This window comes from Triticum urartu, chromosome 6A (genome assembly GCF_056163025.1).
Source record: "Triticum urartu cultivar PI428250 chromosome 6A, HENAU_Tu73, whole genome shotgun sequence".
In the NCBI taxonomy this organism is placed as follows: Eukaryota; Viridiplantae; Streptophyta; class Magnoliopsida; order Poales; family Poaceae; genus Triticum; species Triticum urartu.
The window spans coordinates 440950132-440966166 of record NC_141878.1 but is presented as its reverse complement, the minus strand read 5'-3'; the positions used below and the strand labels follow the sequence as shown (position 1 = coordinate 440966166).

The 16035-nt window shown below is 44.7% G+C and overlaps 1 protein-coding gene across 4 annotated transcripts; it reads left to right on the top strand.

Moving 5' to 3' along the window:
* The first annotated feature begins 1177 nt into the window (after positions 1 to 1177).
* Positions 1178 to 4673, top strand: LOC125513920 (iron-phytosiderophore transporter YSL15). Of its 4 annotated transcripts, none has more exons than XM_048679130.2 (8): positions 1178 to 1332; positions 1488 to 1907; positions 2003 to 2172; positions 2553 to 2650; positions 2767 to 2901; positions 2990 to 3179; positions 3284 to 3401; positions 3488 to 4673. In XM_048679130.2, exons 2-8 carry the CDS (start codon positions 1514 to 1516, stop codon positions 4417 to 4419), a joined length of 2037 nt encoding a protein of 678 aa, XP_048535087.2. In that variant the 5' UTR covers positions 1178 to 1332; positions 1488 to 1513; the 3' UTR covers positions 4420 to 4673. The 4 variants fall into 4 exon arrangements, with proteins under 4 accessions (XP_048535087.2, XP_048535088.2, XP_048535089.2 ...); XM_048679131.2 differs by having other exon boundaries at positions 1188 to 1332; positions 1485 to 1907; XM_048679132.2 differs by having other exon boundaries at positions 1225 to 1372.
* Positions 4674 to 16035: the final 11362 nt, after the last annotated feature.

Here is a 16035-nt window from a genome sequence, read left to right as displayed (position 1 = left end):
ATGCCAGCCAAACCGGTTGAATAACGCCTGTGAAACCATTTTCAGACGGTTGCACCCAAAGGCCATGAGCCCCCCAGCGTCACCACGCTGAAGTGATGACCACATATGGATCGATGCGGTGGCTCTGAAGATAACCTGCAAAAAGTTAATAGAGCGAGACATGTTAAAAACACAGTAGTATCAACCAAAACGGCAAAAAAAACACCACAAATGATGGGTACAAAACGAAAGATTACATGACTTAACCACATAATCTATTAGTGACATGCCAGCCAAACCGGTTGAGTAACGCCTGTGAAACCACCTTCAGACGGTTGCACCCAAAGGCCATGAGCCCCCTAGCGTCACCACGCTGAAGTGATGACCACATGCGGATCGATGTGGTGGCTCTGAAGATAACTTGCAAAAAGTTAATAGAGCTAGACCTGTTAAAAACACAATCATTTCGGTAATTCCAAATTGCCCAAAGTAAGGCACAAACCCCTACACGGATATGACCCTCAAGTATTTTGTTGATACCAACCAACCAGTTTCCAAACAAATTTGAGACACTTGTTGATGGTGGCAAATTATATGCAACATGAACCGTGCACCAAATCAAAGCCGCGAAAGGGCAGGAAATAAAAAGATGTTGAATTGTTTCATCCTTATCATAAAAACAACACTTCTTACATCCATTCCAGTTTCGTTTAGCCAAATTATCTTTGGTGAGGATCATCTCCCTATGAACAAACCATATAACAATTTTAATATTTAAAGGTACTTTGATTTTCCATGTCCAAGGAATTCGTGGTCCATTAATTACTTTCGGAATGAAGCTTACGGCATGATGGCACGAAAAGTGCCGCCACTGATAGCCCCCCTCTGGCTGTCTTCCTTCCTTCTCTGTTACTTTCTTTAACAACTCTCTTTGAGTCCGACAGCTTATACACAGTTCTTTTTTGAAGGGAGTCTTGGTACACACTGACACGACAGTTTCCTACTAGTTTATCAGTGATCCAGAGTCAAAGGAACCCGCGAATATGACATCCTGTAGCACTGCCGATCAGCTTCGGATGGGTCACCGAGGTACTGTAAATCTGGGCCGCAGCTACATCATCTGTAGTACTTGGTCAGGAACATCCGCTTACACCATGAATAAATAATCTACAGATACTTGGAAAAGTAAGCGGGTGGACTTTTCCCAATGATTCTCTCTATAAAAACCGTGGCATCGGCCATGCTTAACATCACAATCTCACCCCAAAAGCACACGGTTGCAGCTCGCCTCGTGGGCGGAAACGGGGCACGACTTCCTGGAAAGCTGCAGCCTCCAGTGATTCTTCTTCCACGGTACAGTGATCAGTCGAGCCGTACGACCTTGACCGTTGAGGCGAGCGATGCTCCCTGCTAGTTCTTGCTCGAAATTGCTGGGCAGAATTTGGTCTGGTGAAGAAGGATTTATTTTCATTCTTGCTTAACTTGGTTTCATGCTCCGGTGGCAGCAGCTGCGGAGGCAAGGAGCGGAGTCGCCATGGACGTCATCGCGCCGGACCGCACCAAGATCGCGCCGGAGATCGACAAGGACGAGGCCCTGGAGGGCGACAGGGAGTCGGACCCCGCGCTGGCGTCGACGCGCGAGTGGCAGTTCGAGGCCATGCCGCGGTGGCAGGACGAGCTGACGGTGCGGGGCATGGTGGCGGCGCTGCTCATCGGGTTCATCTACACCGTCATCGTCATGAAGATCGCGCTCACCACCGGGCTGGTGCCCACGCTGAACGTCTCCGCCGCGCTGCTCTCCTTCCTGGCGCTCCGCGGGTGGACGCGCCTGCTGGACCGCTTCGGCATCGTGTCCCGCCCCTTCACGCGGCAGGAGAACACTATCGTCCAGACCTGCGGCGTGGCCTGCTACACCATCGCCTTCGCCGGTAAGCACCGCATCACTCCTGGCCGTGGAGGCCATGACGCCAGTCTATGTAGTATAGTTCTTCATTGATTGGTGTTTGTGACTGGCGCGCTGCAGGTGGGTTCGGGTCAACCTTGCTGGGCCTGAACAAGAAGACGTACGAGCTGGCCGGAGACTCGCCGGGCAACGTGCCGGGAAGCTGGAAGGAGCCAGGGATAGGCTGGATGACGGGATTCCTCCTCGCTTGCAGCTTCGGGGGCCTCCTCACCTTGATTCCCCTCAGACAGGTCTCTCTTTCTTCTCTTCCGTTTTCCCAACCTTTTGTGTGCACTGTGTTACGATATACTAGCACGTTAGTACATTAAATTAGCTCATCCACACCGGATATATATGCACGGTTGTATTTTAAGTTTAGAACGGATACAAATTTAAGAAGATAACACAATCGGTTACACGTTAGACAATTGCGAGCCTGGTTTTCATTTCATTTCTTTCTTTTATTTTTGAGAAAATTTTCGATTCATCTTCAATCATGGCAGTACAACGAACACCAAAAATAATAAAAATTACATCCACATATGTAGAGCACCTCTAACAACTGACTACAAGCAGTGAAACCCGGTTTTCATCTGTTTGACCACTCAATGATTTGACATAATGTGTTCAGGTATTGGTCGTTGACTACAAATTAGTTTACCCAAGTGGGACTGCAACTGCTATTCTTATAAATGGGTTTCATACCGATGTAGGGGACAAGAATTCAAGGTATGTACATTGTGACTTAGTTATGCTCGTTGCATTGTCCTTTCAGTCATTAAAACAAGCAAGTCGTAGTGAGTTCTTGACCTTTATGAATTAATCCTACCTTCTACGCATGACAGGAAGCAAATCCGTGGATTCCTGAAATACTTTGGGGGTAGCTTTCTATGGAGTTTCTTCCAATGGTTCTACACCGGAGGCGATGCTTGTGGATTTGTTCAGTTCCCTACTTTCGGTTTGAAGGCTTGGAAGCAGACGTAATTTTTTTGACTTGTTTCTCGTTGTGGGTCGTCATAATTTCTGGCATGTGATCCGTTAACTCCCAGCTTAATATTTGTGTTTCAGATTCTACTTTGACTTCAGCATGACATACGTTGGTGCCGGGATGATTTGCCCACATATAGTAAATATCTCTACCCTCCTTGGTGCAATTATCTCATGGGGAATAATGTGGCCACTCATTAGTAAACACAAGGGGGATTGGTACCCTGCAAAAGCACCAGAAAGCAGCATGAAAAGTTTGTACGGTTACAAGGTATCTACCACAACTCTCTTTTTCCTTAGTTACAATCACATAAATTAATAGCATGCCGTAATGAAAACTTGTATGTCACTGACCATGATTTCGTCATCACCTAGGCCTTCATATGCATAGCTCTCATCATGGGGGATGGCATGTACCACTTCATAAAAATTGTTGGCATCACTGCTATGAGCATGTATCAACAATTTAGTCGCAAGCAGGTTGACAACAAAGGTAAGAACAAATGACAACATAAAATTCAGTGCACCACCAATCAAGAAATGAGTTTTTTTTTCTAATGTTGAGCGAATGAATTGCAGCAAAAAATGTGGACGATACAGTCTCACTTGAGGAGTTTCAACGCCAGGAGATCTTTAAGAGAGGCCAGATCCCCTCTTGGATGGCATACACCGGTTATGCATTGTTTAGCATTCTTGCAGTGGTTACCATACCAGTAATGTTCAAACAAGTGAAGTGGTATTATGTTGTTATAGCCTATGTCGTTGCCCCCATACTTGGATTCGCCAATTCCTATGGTACGGGGCTTACCGACATCAACATGGGATATAACTATGGCAAGATCGCTCTCTTTGTCTTTGCGGGATGGGCCGGCAAGGATAATGGTGTCATTGCAGGCCTTGTTGCTGGCACCCTAGTCAAGCAGCTGGTGCTTATCTCCGCCGATTTGATGCAAGACTTCAAGACGGGTTATCTCACTCAAACATCACCAAAATCGATGATGATTGCACAAGTTATTGGAACAGCCATGGGTTGCATTATCGCCCCCCTCACGTTCATGCTCTTCTACAAGGCATTTGATATTGGTAACCCATATGGTACTTGGAAGGCACCTTATGCACTCATATACCGCAATATGGCAATACTTGGTGTGGAGGGCTTCTCAGTGTTACCGAAGTATTGCCTTGCAATATCTGGCGGATTTTTCGCATTTGCGGCAGTTTTCAGTATAGCAAGAGATGTCATGCCACACAAGTATGCGAAGTATGTGCCCCTACCAATGGCAATGGCAGTTCCATTCCTTGTAGGTGGGAGCTTTGCTATTGATATGTGCCTCGGGAGTTTGATAGTTTTTGCATGGACCAAGATAAACAAGAAGGAGGCTGGCTTCATGGTGCCCGCAGTTGCATCCGCTTTGATATGTGGGGATGGCATATGGACGTTTCCTGCTTCAATACTTGCTCTTGCCAAGATTAAACCACCAATTTGCATGAAGTTTCTACCTGCTGCCTAAACAACCGAAAAGTGTGCTAGTGACCAAAGATGCGTTGAATTTCCATAGTTGTGCCTCCCTGAACTATATTTGCAATGTGTTGTGTTTATTTGAGATGTTTTAGTACTTGAGCTGTCTAGAGATGATGGTGTGTGGTTTTACAGTATTACAACCTGGAAGATTTTCCCTATTATTGATATTTCTTGTGATTATAACTTTAATCGGGTGTGACTATTAAGTTGACGTGAATACATAGTATGTACTTTGTGCTTGTACATTTTTCACATAACTTGATATTTCTCTTAGTATATGACCTTCACAAGTATATATCTTGTGTTTACTTGTTAATGCACCGAGTACAGCTAAGCATGTAAATGATACTCGTTCAGATTTCACCTTGCCATGAATCCTACCCTAGCCACCACAACATTCCTACACGCCATTGCCACAATCTTGCTCCTCTTTCCCATCTGGCGGCCTCGATGGTGACAGGAGGAGTGGGGATCCACCTGTCTTGTTTTCTTTTCCTTATGTCTTTGTGCCCTAGTGACATCGACAAGGTGGCGCGGCGATGGTGTATTGGAATAAGGTGTCTCCCTACCTCAACAACGTTCGATCTGACACCAATTAACGAATGGCCTGTGAGAGCTTGTGACCCTAGATATGCTGGTTCTCTTCATATCTTGGCAGTTGGTGTATCTTTTGATGAGAACTATTGGTTGGCTATTCGTGTGACGACTTTGACATCTTCTTCCGTGTTATTCCTGAAGGAAATATGCCCTACAGGCAATAATAAAGTTGTTATTTATATTTCCTTATATCATGATAAATGTTTATTATTCATGCTAGAATTGTATTAACCGGAAACTTAGTACATGTGTGAATACATAGACAAACAGAGTGTCACTAGTTTGCCTCTACTTGACTAGCTCGTTGAATCAATGATGGTTATGTTTCCTAACCATAGACATGAGTTGTCATTTGATTAACGGGATCACATCATTAGAGAATGATGTGATTGACTTGACTCGTCCGTTAGCTTAGCATGATGATCGTTTAGTTTGTTGCTATTGCTTTCTCCATAACTATACATGTTCATATGACTATGAGATCATGCAACTCCCGAATACCGTAGGAACACTTTGTGTGCTATCAAACGTCACAACGTAACTGGGTGATTATAAAGGTGCTCTACAGGTGTCTCCGATGGTGTTTGTTGAGTTGGCATGGATCAAGATTAGGATTTGTCACTCCGATTGTCGGAGAGGTATCTCTGGGCCCTCTCGGTAATGCACATCACTATAAGCCTTTGTCATCAAGATTAGGATGATGCATTACGGAATGAGTAAAGAGACTTGCTGGCAACGAGATTGAACTAGGTATGAGGATGCCGACGATCGAATCTCGGGCAAGTAACATACCGATGACAAAGGGAACAACGTATGTTGTTATGCGGTTTGACCGATAAAGATCTTCGTAGAATATGTAGGAATCAATATGAGCATCCAGGTTCCGCTATTGGTTATTGACCGGAGATGAGTCTCGGTCATGTCTACATAGTTCTCGAACCCATAGGGTCCGCACGCTTAATGTTCGGTGACGATCGGTATTATGAGTTTATGTTTTTTGATGTACCGAAGGTAGTTCAGAGTCCCGAATGAGATCGGGGACATGACGAGGAGTCTCAAAATGGTCGAGATGTAAAGATTGATATATTGGACGACTATATTCGGACATCAGAAAGGTTCTGAGTGATTCGGGTATTTTCCAGAGTACCAGAGAGTTACGGGAATTCACTGGGAGGGTCAATGGGCCTTCGTGAGCTTTAGTGGAAATAGAGGGCAGCAAGGAAGTGTGGGGTGCGCCCCCTAGGCCCAAACCGAATTGGTTTAGGGCTTTGGGGGCCGGCCCCCTCTTTCCTTCTCCTCTCCTCCTCTTTCCTTCCCCTCCTAGTTGGACTAGGAAAGGGGGAACCTACTCCTAGTAGGAGTAGGATTCCCCCCTTGGGGCGCACCCTATGAGGCCGCCGCCCCCCTCCCCTTGCTCCTTTATATACATGGCCAGGGGCACCCCATAGACACACAAGTTGATCAGTTGATCTTTTAGCTGTGTGCGGTGCCCCCTCCACCATAATCCACCTCGGTCATATCGTAGCGGTGCTTAGGCGAAGCCTTGCGTTGGTAGCATCATCATCACCGTCATCACGCCGTCGTGCTGACAGAACTCTCCCTCGAAGCTCTGCTAGATCGGAGTTCGTGGGACGTCACCGAGCTGAACGTGTGCTGAACTCGGAGGTGCCGTACGTTCGGTACTTGGATCGGTCGGATCATGAAGACGCACGACTACATCAACCGCGTTCTCATAACGCTTCCGCTTACGGTCTACGAGGGTACATGGACGACACTCTCCCCTCAGGTTGCTATGCATCACCATGTGTAGGATCGAAAGTATGTCTAAAGGGGGGGTGATTAGACTACTTGACCAAATAAAACTTATCCTTTTCCCAATTTTAGTTCTTGGCAGATTTTAGCAACTTTGGAAAAGTCAAGCAATCTTAACACAATTCAAGCAAGCATGTAAAGAGTATATGAGCAGCGGAAAGTAAAGCATGCAACTTGCAAGAATGTAAAGGGAAGGGTTTGGAGGATTCAAACGCAATAGGAGACACATATGTTTTTGTCGTGGTTCCGATAGGTGGTGCTATCGTACATCCACGTTGATGGAGACTTCAACCCACGAAGGGTAACGGCTGCGCGAGTCCATGTAGGGCTCCACCCACGAAGGGTCCACGAAGAAGCAACCTTGTCTATCCCACCATGGCTGTCGCCCACAAAGGACTTACCTCACTAGCGGTAGATCTTCACGAAGTAGGCGATCTCCTTGCCCTTACAAACTCCTTGGTTCAACTCCACAATCTTGCCGGAGGCTCCCAAGTGACACCTAGCCAATCTAGGAGACACCACTCTCCAAGAAGTAACAAATGGTGTGTTGATGATGAACTCCTTGCTCTTGTGCTTCAAATGATAGTCTCCCCAACACTCAACTCTCTCTCACAGGATATGGATTTGGTGGAAAGAAGATTTGAGTGGAAAGCAACTTGGGGAAGGCTCGAGATCAAGATTCATATGGTAAGAATGGAATATCTTGGCCTCAACACAAGTGTAGGTGGTTCTCTCTCAGAAAAGGTAAGTTGGAAGTGTAGGTTCGTTCTGATGGCTCTCTCCACGAATGAAGAGGAGGTGGAGGGGTATATATAGTCTCCACACAAAATTTAACCGTTACACACAACTTGCCAATCTCGGTGGAACCGAATTGGTAAACTCGGTCGGACCGATTTAGCAAATCTAGTGACCGTTAGGATTTTCGGTGGGACCGATATGCAACTCGGTAGGACCGATATGGTTAGGGTTAGGGCATAACGTAATCTCGGTTAGACCGGTTACACAAACTCGGTGAGACCAATTTTGGTAATAAGCTAACCAGAGAGTTGGTCAGGTAAACTCGGTGGGACCGATTCGCTCATTTCGGTGAGACCGAAATGTTACGAAAGGGAAACAGAGAGTTTACATTGCAATCTCGGTGGGACCGATCGCTCATCTCGGTGGGACCGAAACATTACGAAGGGAAACAGAGAGATTACAATCCCATCTCGGTGAGACCGAGATCCCTATCGGTGAGACCGATTTGCCTAGGGTTTGTGGCAATGGCTATGACATCTGAACTTGGTGGCGCCGGATAGAAAGAATCGGTGGGGCCGAGTTTGACTTTTGGTTTAGGTCATATGTGGATGTGAGAAAGTAGTTGAGGGCTTTGGAGCATATCACTAAGCATTTTGAGCAAGAGCCTCATTAAGCAACACCTCATCCCTCCTTGATAGTATTGGCCTTTTCTATAGACTCAATGTGATCTTGGATCACTAAAATAGAAAATGTAGAGTCTTGAACTTTGAGCTTGAGCCAATCCTTTTGCCCTTAGAATTTTGAGGGGTCCACTTTTCTCATCCATGCCATGCCAATCATTGAGCTTTCCTGAAATATTAATCTTGAAATAGTATTAGCTCAATGAGCTATATGTTGTTAGGAATTACCAAAACCACCTAGGGATAGTTGCACTTTCAATCTCCCCCTTTTTGGTAATTGATGACAACATATAGATCAAAGCTTCGACAAATGATAATAAGAATGAAAAACATTGTCGCTTTGAGAAGTATGTGAAAAGCAAGTGCTCGCCCTAAATTTGTGCATAGTTTAAGATTTGCTTTGGACTGCAAATGCACAATGAGTTAGGATCATGGGTTACTCTTCCATGTCACATACATCTTGGTGGAGTTCTCAAAATGATAATAATTAAATACATGCACTCATCACCAAGCAAAGTGAATGATCATATGGGGATATAAAAGGATAATGTCATCCAACAAGCATTAAGGTAGCATATGATCAAACACATGATCATCCAAGTATCACAAAAAGTATAAAGTATCTCAAACAAGCAAATAACAAAGTTCAACCACCAAAAAAACAAGAGAGAACAAAGAGCAACACTCTCTCTCGAAGCCTATGATCTATGCATTTTCTCCCCCTTTGGCAACAAGTTACCAAAAAGTTCATAAAAATGCATAGTGCTAGATCGACTCTCAGGCTTGGTCTTCAGGTGGTGGTGTAGATAAAACTCCAAGGACGAAGGCATCAGTTGATGTAGATGGAGCTGGTGGAGTGGGTGCTGGAGCTGGTGGCACTGAAGCTGTAGCTGGTGCAGATGAAGTTGCTCTGGTGTCTGTAACTGACACTACAGCAGATCTCTGTCATCTGGGAACTCTAGCAAAAGCATCAGTGGTAGACTTGCCCTTCTTCTCCTACACTTCATCCTAAAGTTGCTCAACAACTGAGACCTTCACATCTAAATCATAGAACTTCTGCTCCATGGTCCTCTCCAAGCTCTCCTGGTTTTGAGTCAGGGTGGCCAATCCCTTCTCAATCCTCAGAGTGGAGGCAATCAAGTAGCCAAGTTGATCTTGCTTGCTCTTCAGAAGATACTGAGATGCCTCATCAATGGTTGGCATCTTTGTAGCCTTTTCAGTCCTTGCCTTCTCCCTCTTTGCTTGTGCTTGCACAGAAGATGGTTCATTCTCATACATCACCACAGTGTTGTCCTTAAAATCTGGGTAGATGGGCATATGTTCCTTGTCCAAGAGATATGTGCCAGTGCCCATCTTGGAGTTGATTAGCTCCTGGATCTGTGGGGCATACCCACAACTTCTCTTCTGATCTGCAGCTGTTCTCTTTATAGTTTCCACAATTAGGCTCATGACTTTGAACTTTTGAGGCACATCAAATATGTGAAGTAGGTTAATTGCATGGCCTCTGATCATCTTGTGATCACCTGACTTTGGCAATAGAGTGTGCCTGAGGATCCAGTTGATTGTTGGCAAACCTGACAGAAGGTAATGTACTGATCCAAATTTGTGTGTCTCAAGAGCAGCATCTGGGATCTCTCTGTACATATGTGCCATGGTGTTGTGATCCTTCTTCTTCTTGGCATAGACATCCAAGTCATCTTCATTCTCCTCAGGAGCATTGATCAATTTTGCCCATTCTTCAACTGTTGATTGGTACCTAGTACCTTTAGACATCCAGACAATCCTTCCATCTGGGTAGAAATGAGCTGTGGAGTAGAACTGCATAATAAGCTTATCATTCCACTTTGTGAGCTTCTGTCCAACAAAGTCCTCTACTCCACAAGACTTGAAACTATCATAGACTCCAGGATAGTGTTCTTCACTTTCCCTGATGTACTCCCAGTCCACCCATCTCATATCACAGACTATAGGCTTCTTGTCAAGAAACGCTGTCTCATAGAAGTCCTGGTGTTCCTTTGTATGGAACCTGTAGTCCACAGCAGTTCTTCTCCTGACTGCATAGGGATCAGTCAATCTCCACTGTCTGAGTCTTGCATCCTTCCTGAGCTTCATGTCCTCAGCTACTGGATGAGCATCATTGTGATCTGGAATTTTGGGCTTCAACTTCCTCAAGACACGTGACTCATCATCTTCTTCTTCTATAGCAACTTCAGGCACTAGGGCCTTATTCTTCTCTGCAGCTGGAATATTCCTTGTACTCCTCTTGGGTACAGTTTTGGGTTTTGGAGCAGCTGCCTTGGGAGCTTCTTTGGGCTTAGATGGAGCAGCCCCTGATCTTATAGTATCTTCCATAAGCTTTTGAGCTTTAGGTGCTAGTGCAGCAACCTCTTCCTCTTCATCTTCCATCATTGAGGGCTTCCCAATTACTCTGGCCATGGTCTTCTTGACCCTTTCTTTCCTTTTTTTCTCTGCCACAACTTGTTTTTTGGGTGCAGATCCCAAAGTTTCTTGAGTGGATGTTCTGGCCTTTGACATAGGAACTCTCTTGGCAGGAACCTTTGTCTTCATTCCTGGCTTAGTGGCAGCAGCTGTGCCATATTCCTTTTTCAGAACTTTGTTCTTTGAGGTGGCCTCTTCCTCAACAGCCACATAGTCCTCATCCTCAGAATCCGAGGTTCTCTTCTTTCTGGCCCTGGTGGCTGCCTTAGGCAAGTTGCTGGGTGCACTCCTGCTTCCCTCATCATAGCTGCTAGAGGGACTAGTGCCCTCACTCATGTGAACTTGCTCCTCAGACTTGTTCTGACTATCACTCTCATCTGACATGATGCAAACACTGACAGCAGACCCTGTGAATAGATATAGATGAGATAGATTGGATGAGCATCACAAAGTACAGAGGTTTTAGTTTTCCACAGAAAGCATTTCGGATCTACCGATTTGAAAACTCGGTGATACCGAAGCAGCTTTTGGAACCTAAACTAGTGAACTCGGTCAGACCGAGTCACAGTTCGGTGGCACCGAGACTGCTAGGGTTTCACAAAGAATTGAACTCGGTCACACCGATTTGCAATTCTCGGTCAGACTGAGAATCACATGTGCAATGGCCTTAGCCAAATCGGTGGAACTGATTTCAACAACTCGGTTGGTCCGAGATGATTTCGACGGAAACCTAACCCTAAATTTTCAATCCACAACTAAACTACGGAGTGATTTCACTGGATAGAGTGATCTCAATTGTGGCAAGATACATGGCAAAACAATGTGCTAGGAATCTGAGAGAGATTAGCACAAGGATCAAGTCCATACCCTAAGTGCGGCGATGGACCTGCTATGGCGGCAACGGCGGAGACGATTTCCGTTGACGGCGGCGGAGACCAGCAGCGGGAGGCAGCTGGCGATGAGGAGGACGATCCAGAGACCCAGGGAGGCAGAGCAGGCTGAGCGCGGGCGAAGGGGTTTGGAGAATTTTCCAAATTTTGTCCCGGGGATATATATTATATAGCCTGACCCTGTCGGTGTGACCAAGTGGAACAACTCGGTGGCACCGAGATGCATAACTGCAAGCAGTTACTGCAACTCGGTGTGACCGAAAAGTTCAAATCGGTTGCACCGAGATTGAAAATCTAGATCGACTTAGTGATCTCGGTATGACCGAAATGGATGAATCGGTCAGACCGAAACACACAAAGAAGTTTTGGAAGTTTAAGTCTATGACAAATCGGGGACTCTGAGTGCTCCTCACATAGAGTGGTTCGAATCTGACTTGATCAAACTTTGTGATGTAGAATGAATAGAGTTTGAGACAAGAAAGTCATAGATAGCTAGAGAAGGTTCTTAGGCATTCTTGTCCATCCACTTGCCAAAAGAAAAAGGAACCAAGCAATCAAAACAACAAGTGGATGTCCTCGAATGAGTAAATTATGCAACCAACATGCTCACACAATAAAATGGCAAATGAAATATGTGGCAAAGCATGCACAACCAATTCTAGCATCTATCAAGCAATTGGCGATGACTAGGTCATCTATATATGAGTATATTGACTTAGGAGTCAAATGAGAACATTTGATCATAGGTCATACTCATCGTTTAAGCACAAGTGGGGTTACCACTTTTACATAAAGCGTTGTTGTGTTCACACCATTAGAGTTGTTTTAGCTCAATTTTTAGAGTAAAGCTCCCCCTAGATGTGAGATCCCCCCTAAGATTGAGCTTCTCAAAACGTAATTTATCATCAGTCCTTAAAAGTTCTTGATGATCTCCTAAGATAGTTTCATGAGCTAACTTAAGAGTGTTTAGTTCTTTAGTTAGAAACTCAATCTTCTCCTTATCATTGTCATTCGTTTTATCTTGATTAGCATGAATAATTGACGTTTCATCATAGTATTCATCACTAGAGTTGTCAACAAGTAAATCATCATCACCTAACAAGTCATCTTCATCACTATTGAAATCAACATACTCGGGGTGTGATACCTTTGGGCCTTTAGCCATGAAGCATCTTCCAAGTCCTTCATTTGGTGAATCAAATATGTCGTAGGAGTTGGTTGACACAAGTGCTAGATCGGCAACACCTTCATCTTGAGTATATTCGGAGTCGGAGTGATAGCTTCTCTCGGAGTGATTGTCGGAGTCGGAGCCGGATACCCATTCACCAACATGAGCTTGATGTCTTCGTTTTGTGTAGCTCCTTGATGACTTGTCCTTCCTTTCTGAATCCTTGCTTCTCCGGGATGTTCTTCGTTCATAACGATCATCTCTACTCCTTCTCTCTCTTGATGGTGATTCTTCTCTTCTACTTCTTATTTTTGGAGAATATTCTCTTCTCTTGTAGGGTGCCGTACACTCATTGGAATAGTGTCCGGGTCTTCCACAATTGTAGCAATTTCGCTCTCGACTAGAAGATCTTTTGTCATTGTAGGACCTTGACTTGGAACTTCTCTCTTTGCTTCTACTCTTGTAGAACTTGTTGAAGTTCTTCACCATTAGGCTCAATTCTTCATTGAAGGTTTGTTTCTCACTTGATGATGTGGGAGCTTCACATGAGGCTTTGTAAGCACCACTTGACTTGTTATGGAGCTCCTCCTTATCCTTGAGTGACATCTCATGAGCAACAATTCTTCCAATGACTTCCGTTGGCTTGAGATCTTTGTAATTGGGCATTATTTGGATCAATGAGCATACAATATCATATTTTCCGTCCAAAGCTCTTAGGATCTTCTTGATGATGAATTTCTCGGTCATCTCTTCACTTCCTAAGCCGGCGATCTCATTTGTGATAAGAGCAAGCCTAGAGTACATTTCAGCGACACCTTCACCATCCTTCATTTCGAACTTGTCAAGCTGACTTTGAAGCACATCCAACTTGGATTCCTTGACGGAGTTGGTACCTTTGTGCATATCAATCAAAGTATCCCAAATTTCCTTTGCATTCTCAAGACGGCTGATTTTGTTGAATTCTTCGGGGCACAATCCGTTGAAGAGGATATCACAAGCTTGAGCATTGTATTGTAGCATCTTCAACTCTTCCGCGGTAGCTTCACGGTTCGGTTCTGTCCCATTAAAGAATTCACCTTGCAAGCCAATACACACAATAGCCCATACGGGGGGGGGGTTATGTCCAAGAATATGCATTTTCATCTTATGCTTCCAACTAGCAAAATTAGTACCATCAAAGTAAGGACCTCTACGGTGGTAATTTCCCTCGCTAGACGCCATACTCTCCTAGGTTGTGAAACCAAGGCTATGACTACCAAAAGCTATGGAAATCAAAGCAAATGGAGACCAAAGCTCTGATACCACTTGTAGGATCGAAAGTATGTAGACTACTTGACCAAATAAAACTTATCCTTTTCCCAATTTTAGTTCTTGGCAGATTTTAGCAACTTTGGACAAGTCAAGAAATCTTAACACAATTCAAGCAAGCATGCAAAGAGTATATGAGCAGCGGAAAGTAAAGCATGCAACTTGCAAGAATGTAAAGGGAAGGGTTTGGAGGATTCAAACGCAATAGGAGACACAGATGTTTTTGTCATGTTTCCGATAGGTGGTGCTATCGTACATCCACGTTGACGGAGACTTCAACCCACGAAGGGTAACGGCTGCGCGAGTCCATGGAGGGCTCCACCCACGAAGGGTCCACGAAGAAGCAACCTTGTCTATCCCACCATGGCCGTCGCCCACAAAGGACTTGCCTCACTAGCGGTAGATCTTCACGAAGTAGGCGATCTCCTTGCCCTTACAAACTCCTTGGTTCAACTCCACAATCTTGTCAGAGTTTCCCAAGTGACACCTAGCCAATCTAGGAGACACCACTCTCCAAGAAGTAACAAATGGTGTGTTGATGATGAAGTCCTTGCTCTTGTGCTTCAAATGATAGTCTCCCCAACACTCAACTGTCTCTCACAGGATATGGATTTGGTGGAAAGAAGATTTGAGTGGAAAGCAACTTGGGGAAGGCTAGAGATCAAGATTCATATGGTAAGAATGGAATATCTTGGCCTCAACACAAGTGTAGGTGGTTCTCTCTCAGAAAAGGTAAGTTGGAAGTGTAGGTTTGTTCTGATGGCTCTCTCCACGAATGAAGAGGAGGTGGAGGGGTATATATAGCCTCCACACAAAATCTAATCGTTACACACAACTTGCCAATCTCGGTGGGACCGAATTGGTAAACTCGGTCAGACCGATTCAGCAAATCTAGTGACCGTTAGGATTTTTAGTGGGACCGACATGCAACTCGGTAGGACCGATATGGTTAGGGTTAGGGCATAACGTAATCTCGGTGAGACCGGTTACACAAACTCAGTGAGACCGATTTTGGTAATAAGCTAACCAGAGAGTTGGTCAGGTAAACTCGGTGGGACCGATTCGCTCATTTAGGTGAGACCGAAATGTTACGAAAGGGAAACATAGAGTTTACATTCCAATCTCGGTGGGACCGATTGCTCATATCGGTGGGACCGAAACGTTACGATGGGAAACAGAGAGATTACAATCCCATCTCGGTGAGACCGAGATCCCTATCGGTGAGACCGATTTGCCTAGGGTTTGTGGCAGTGGCTATGCCATTTGAACTCGGTGGCACCGGATAGAAAGAATCGATGGGGCCGAGTTTGACTTTTGGTTTAGGTCATATGTGGATGTGAGAAAGTAGTTGAGGGCTTTGGAGCATATCACTAAGCATTTTGAGCAAGAGCCTCATTAAGCAACACCTCATCCCTCCTTGATAGTATTGGCTTTTCCTATAGACTCAATGTGATCTTGGATCACTAAAATAGAAAATGTAGAGTCTTGAGCTTTGAGCTTGAGCCAATCCTTTTGTCCTTAGCATTTTGAGGGGTCCACTTTTCTCATCCATGCCATGCCAATCATTGAGCTTTCCTGAAATATTAATCTTGAAATAGCATTAGCTCAATGAGCTATATGTTGTTAGGAATTACCAAACCCACCTAGGGATAGTTGCACTTTCACCATGATCTTGCGTGTGCGTAGGATTTTTTTTGAAATTACTGTGTTCCCCTACAATTCCGTGGTAGGGTCCGGTTTCTCCAACCCTTTGTAGTGGTGATGATTGATGAAGGAAATATGCCATAGAGGCAACAATAAAGTTGTTATTTATATTTCCTTATATCATGATAAATGTTTATTATTCATGCTAGAATTGTATTAATCGGAAACTTAGTACATGTGTGAATACATAGACAAACAGAGTGTCACTAGTATGCCTTTACTTGACTAGCTCGTTAATCAAAGATGGTTAAGATTCCTAGCCATGGACA

What these genes read in the sequence shown, in the direction of transcription:
- LOC125513920 (XM_048679130.2), top strand. Translation starts at nt 1,514, where the DNA reads ATGGACGTCATCGCGCCGGACCGCACCAAGATCGCGCCGGAGATCGAC. An exon ending in AAAGTTTGTACGGTTACAAG is followed by an intron (nt 3,180 to 3,283) that starts GTATCTACCACA and finishes GTCATCACCTAG; the next exon opens with GCCTTCATATGCATAGCTCT. An exon ending in CAAGCAGGTTGACAACAAAG is followed by an intron (nt 3,402 to 3,487) that starts GTAAGAACAAAT and finishes AATGAATTGCAG; the next exon opens with CAAAAAATGTGGACGATACA.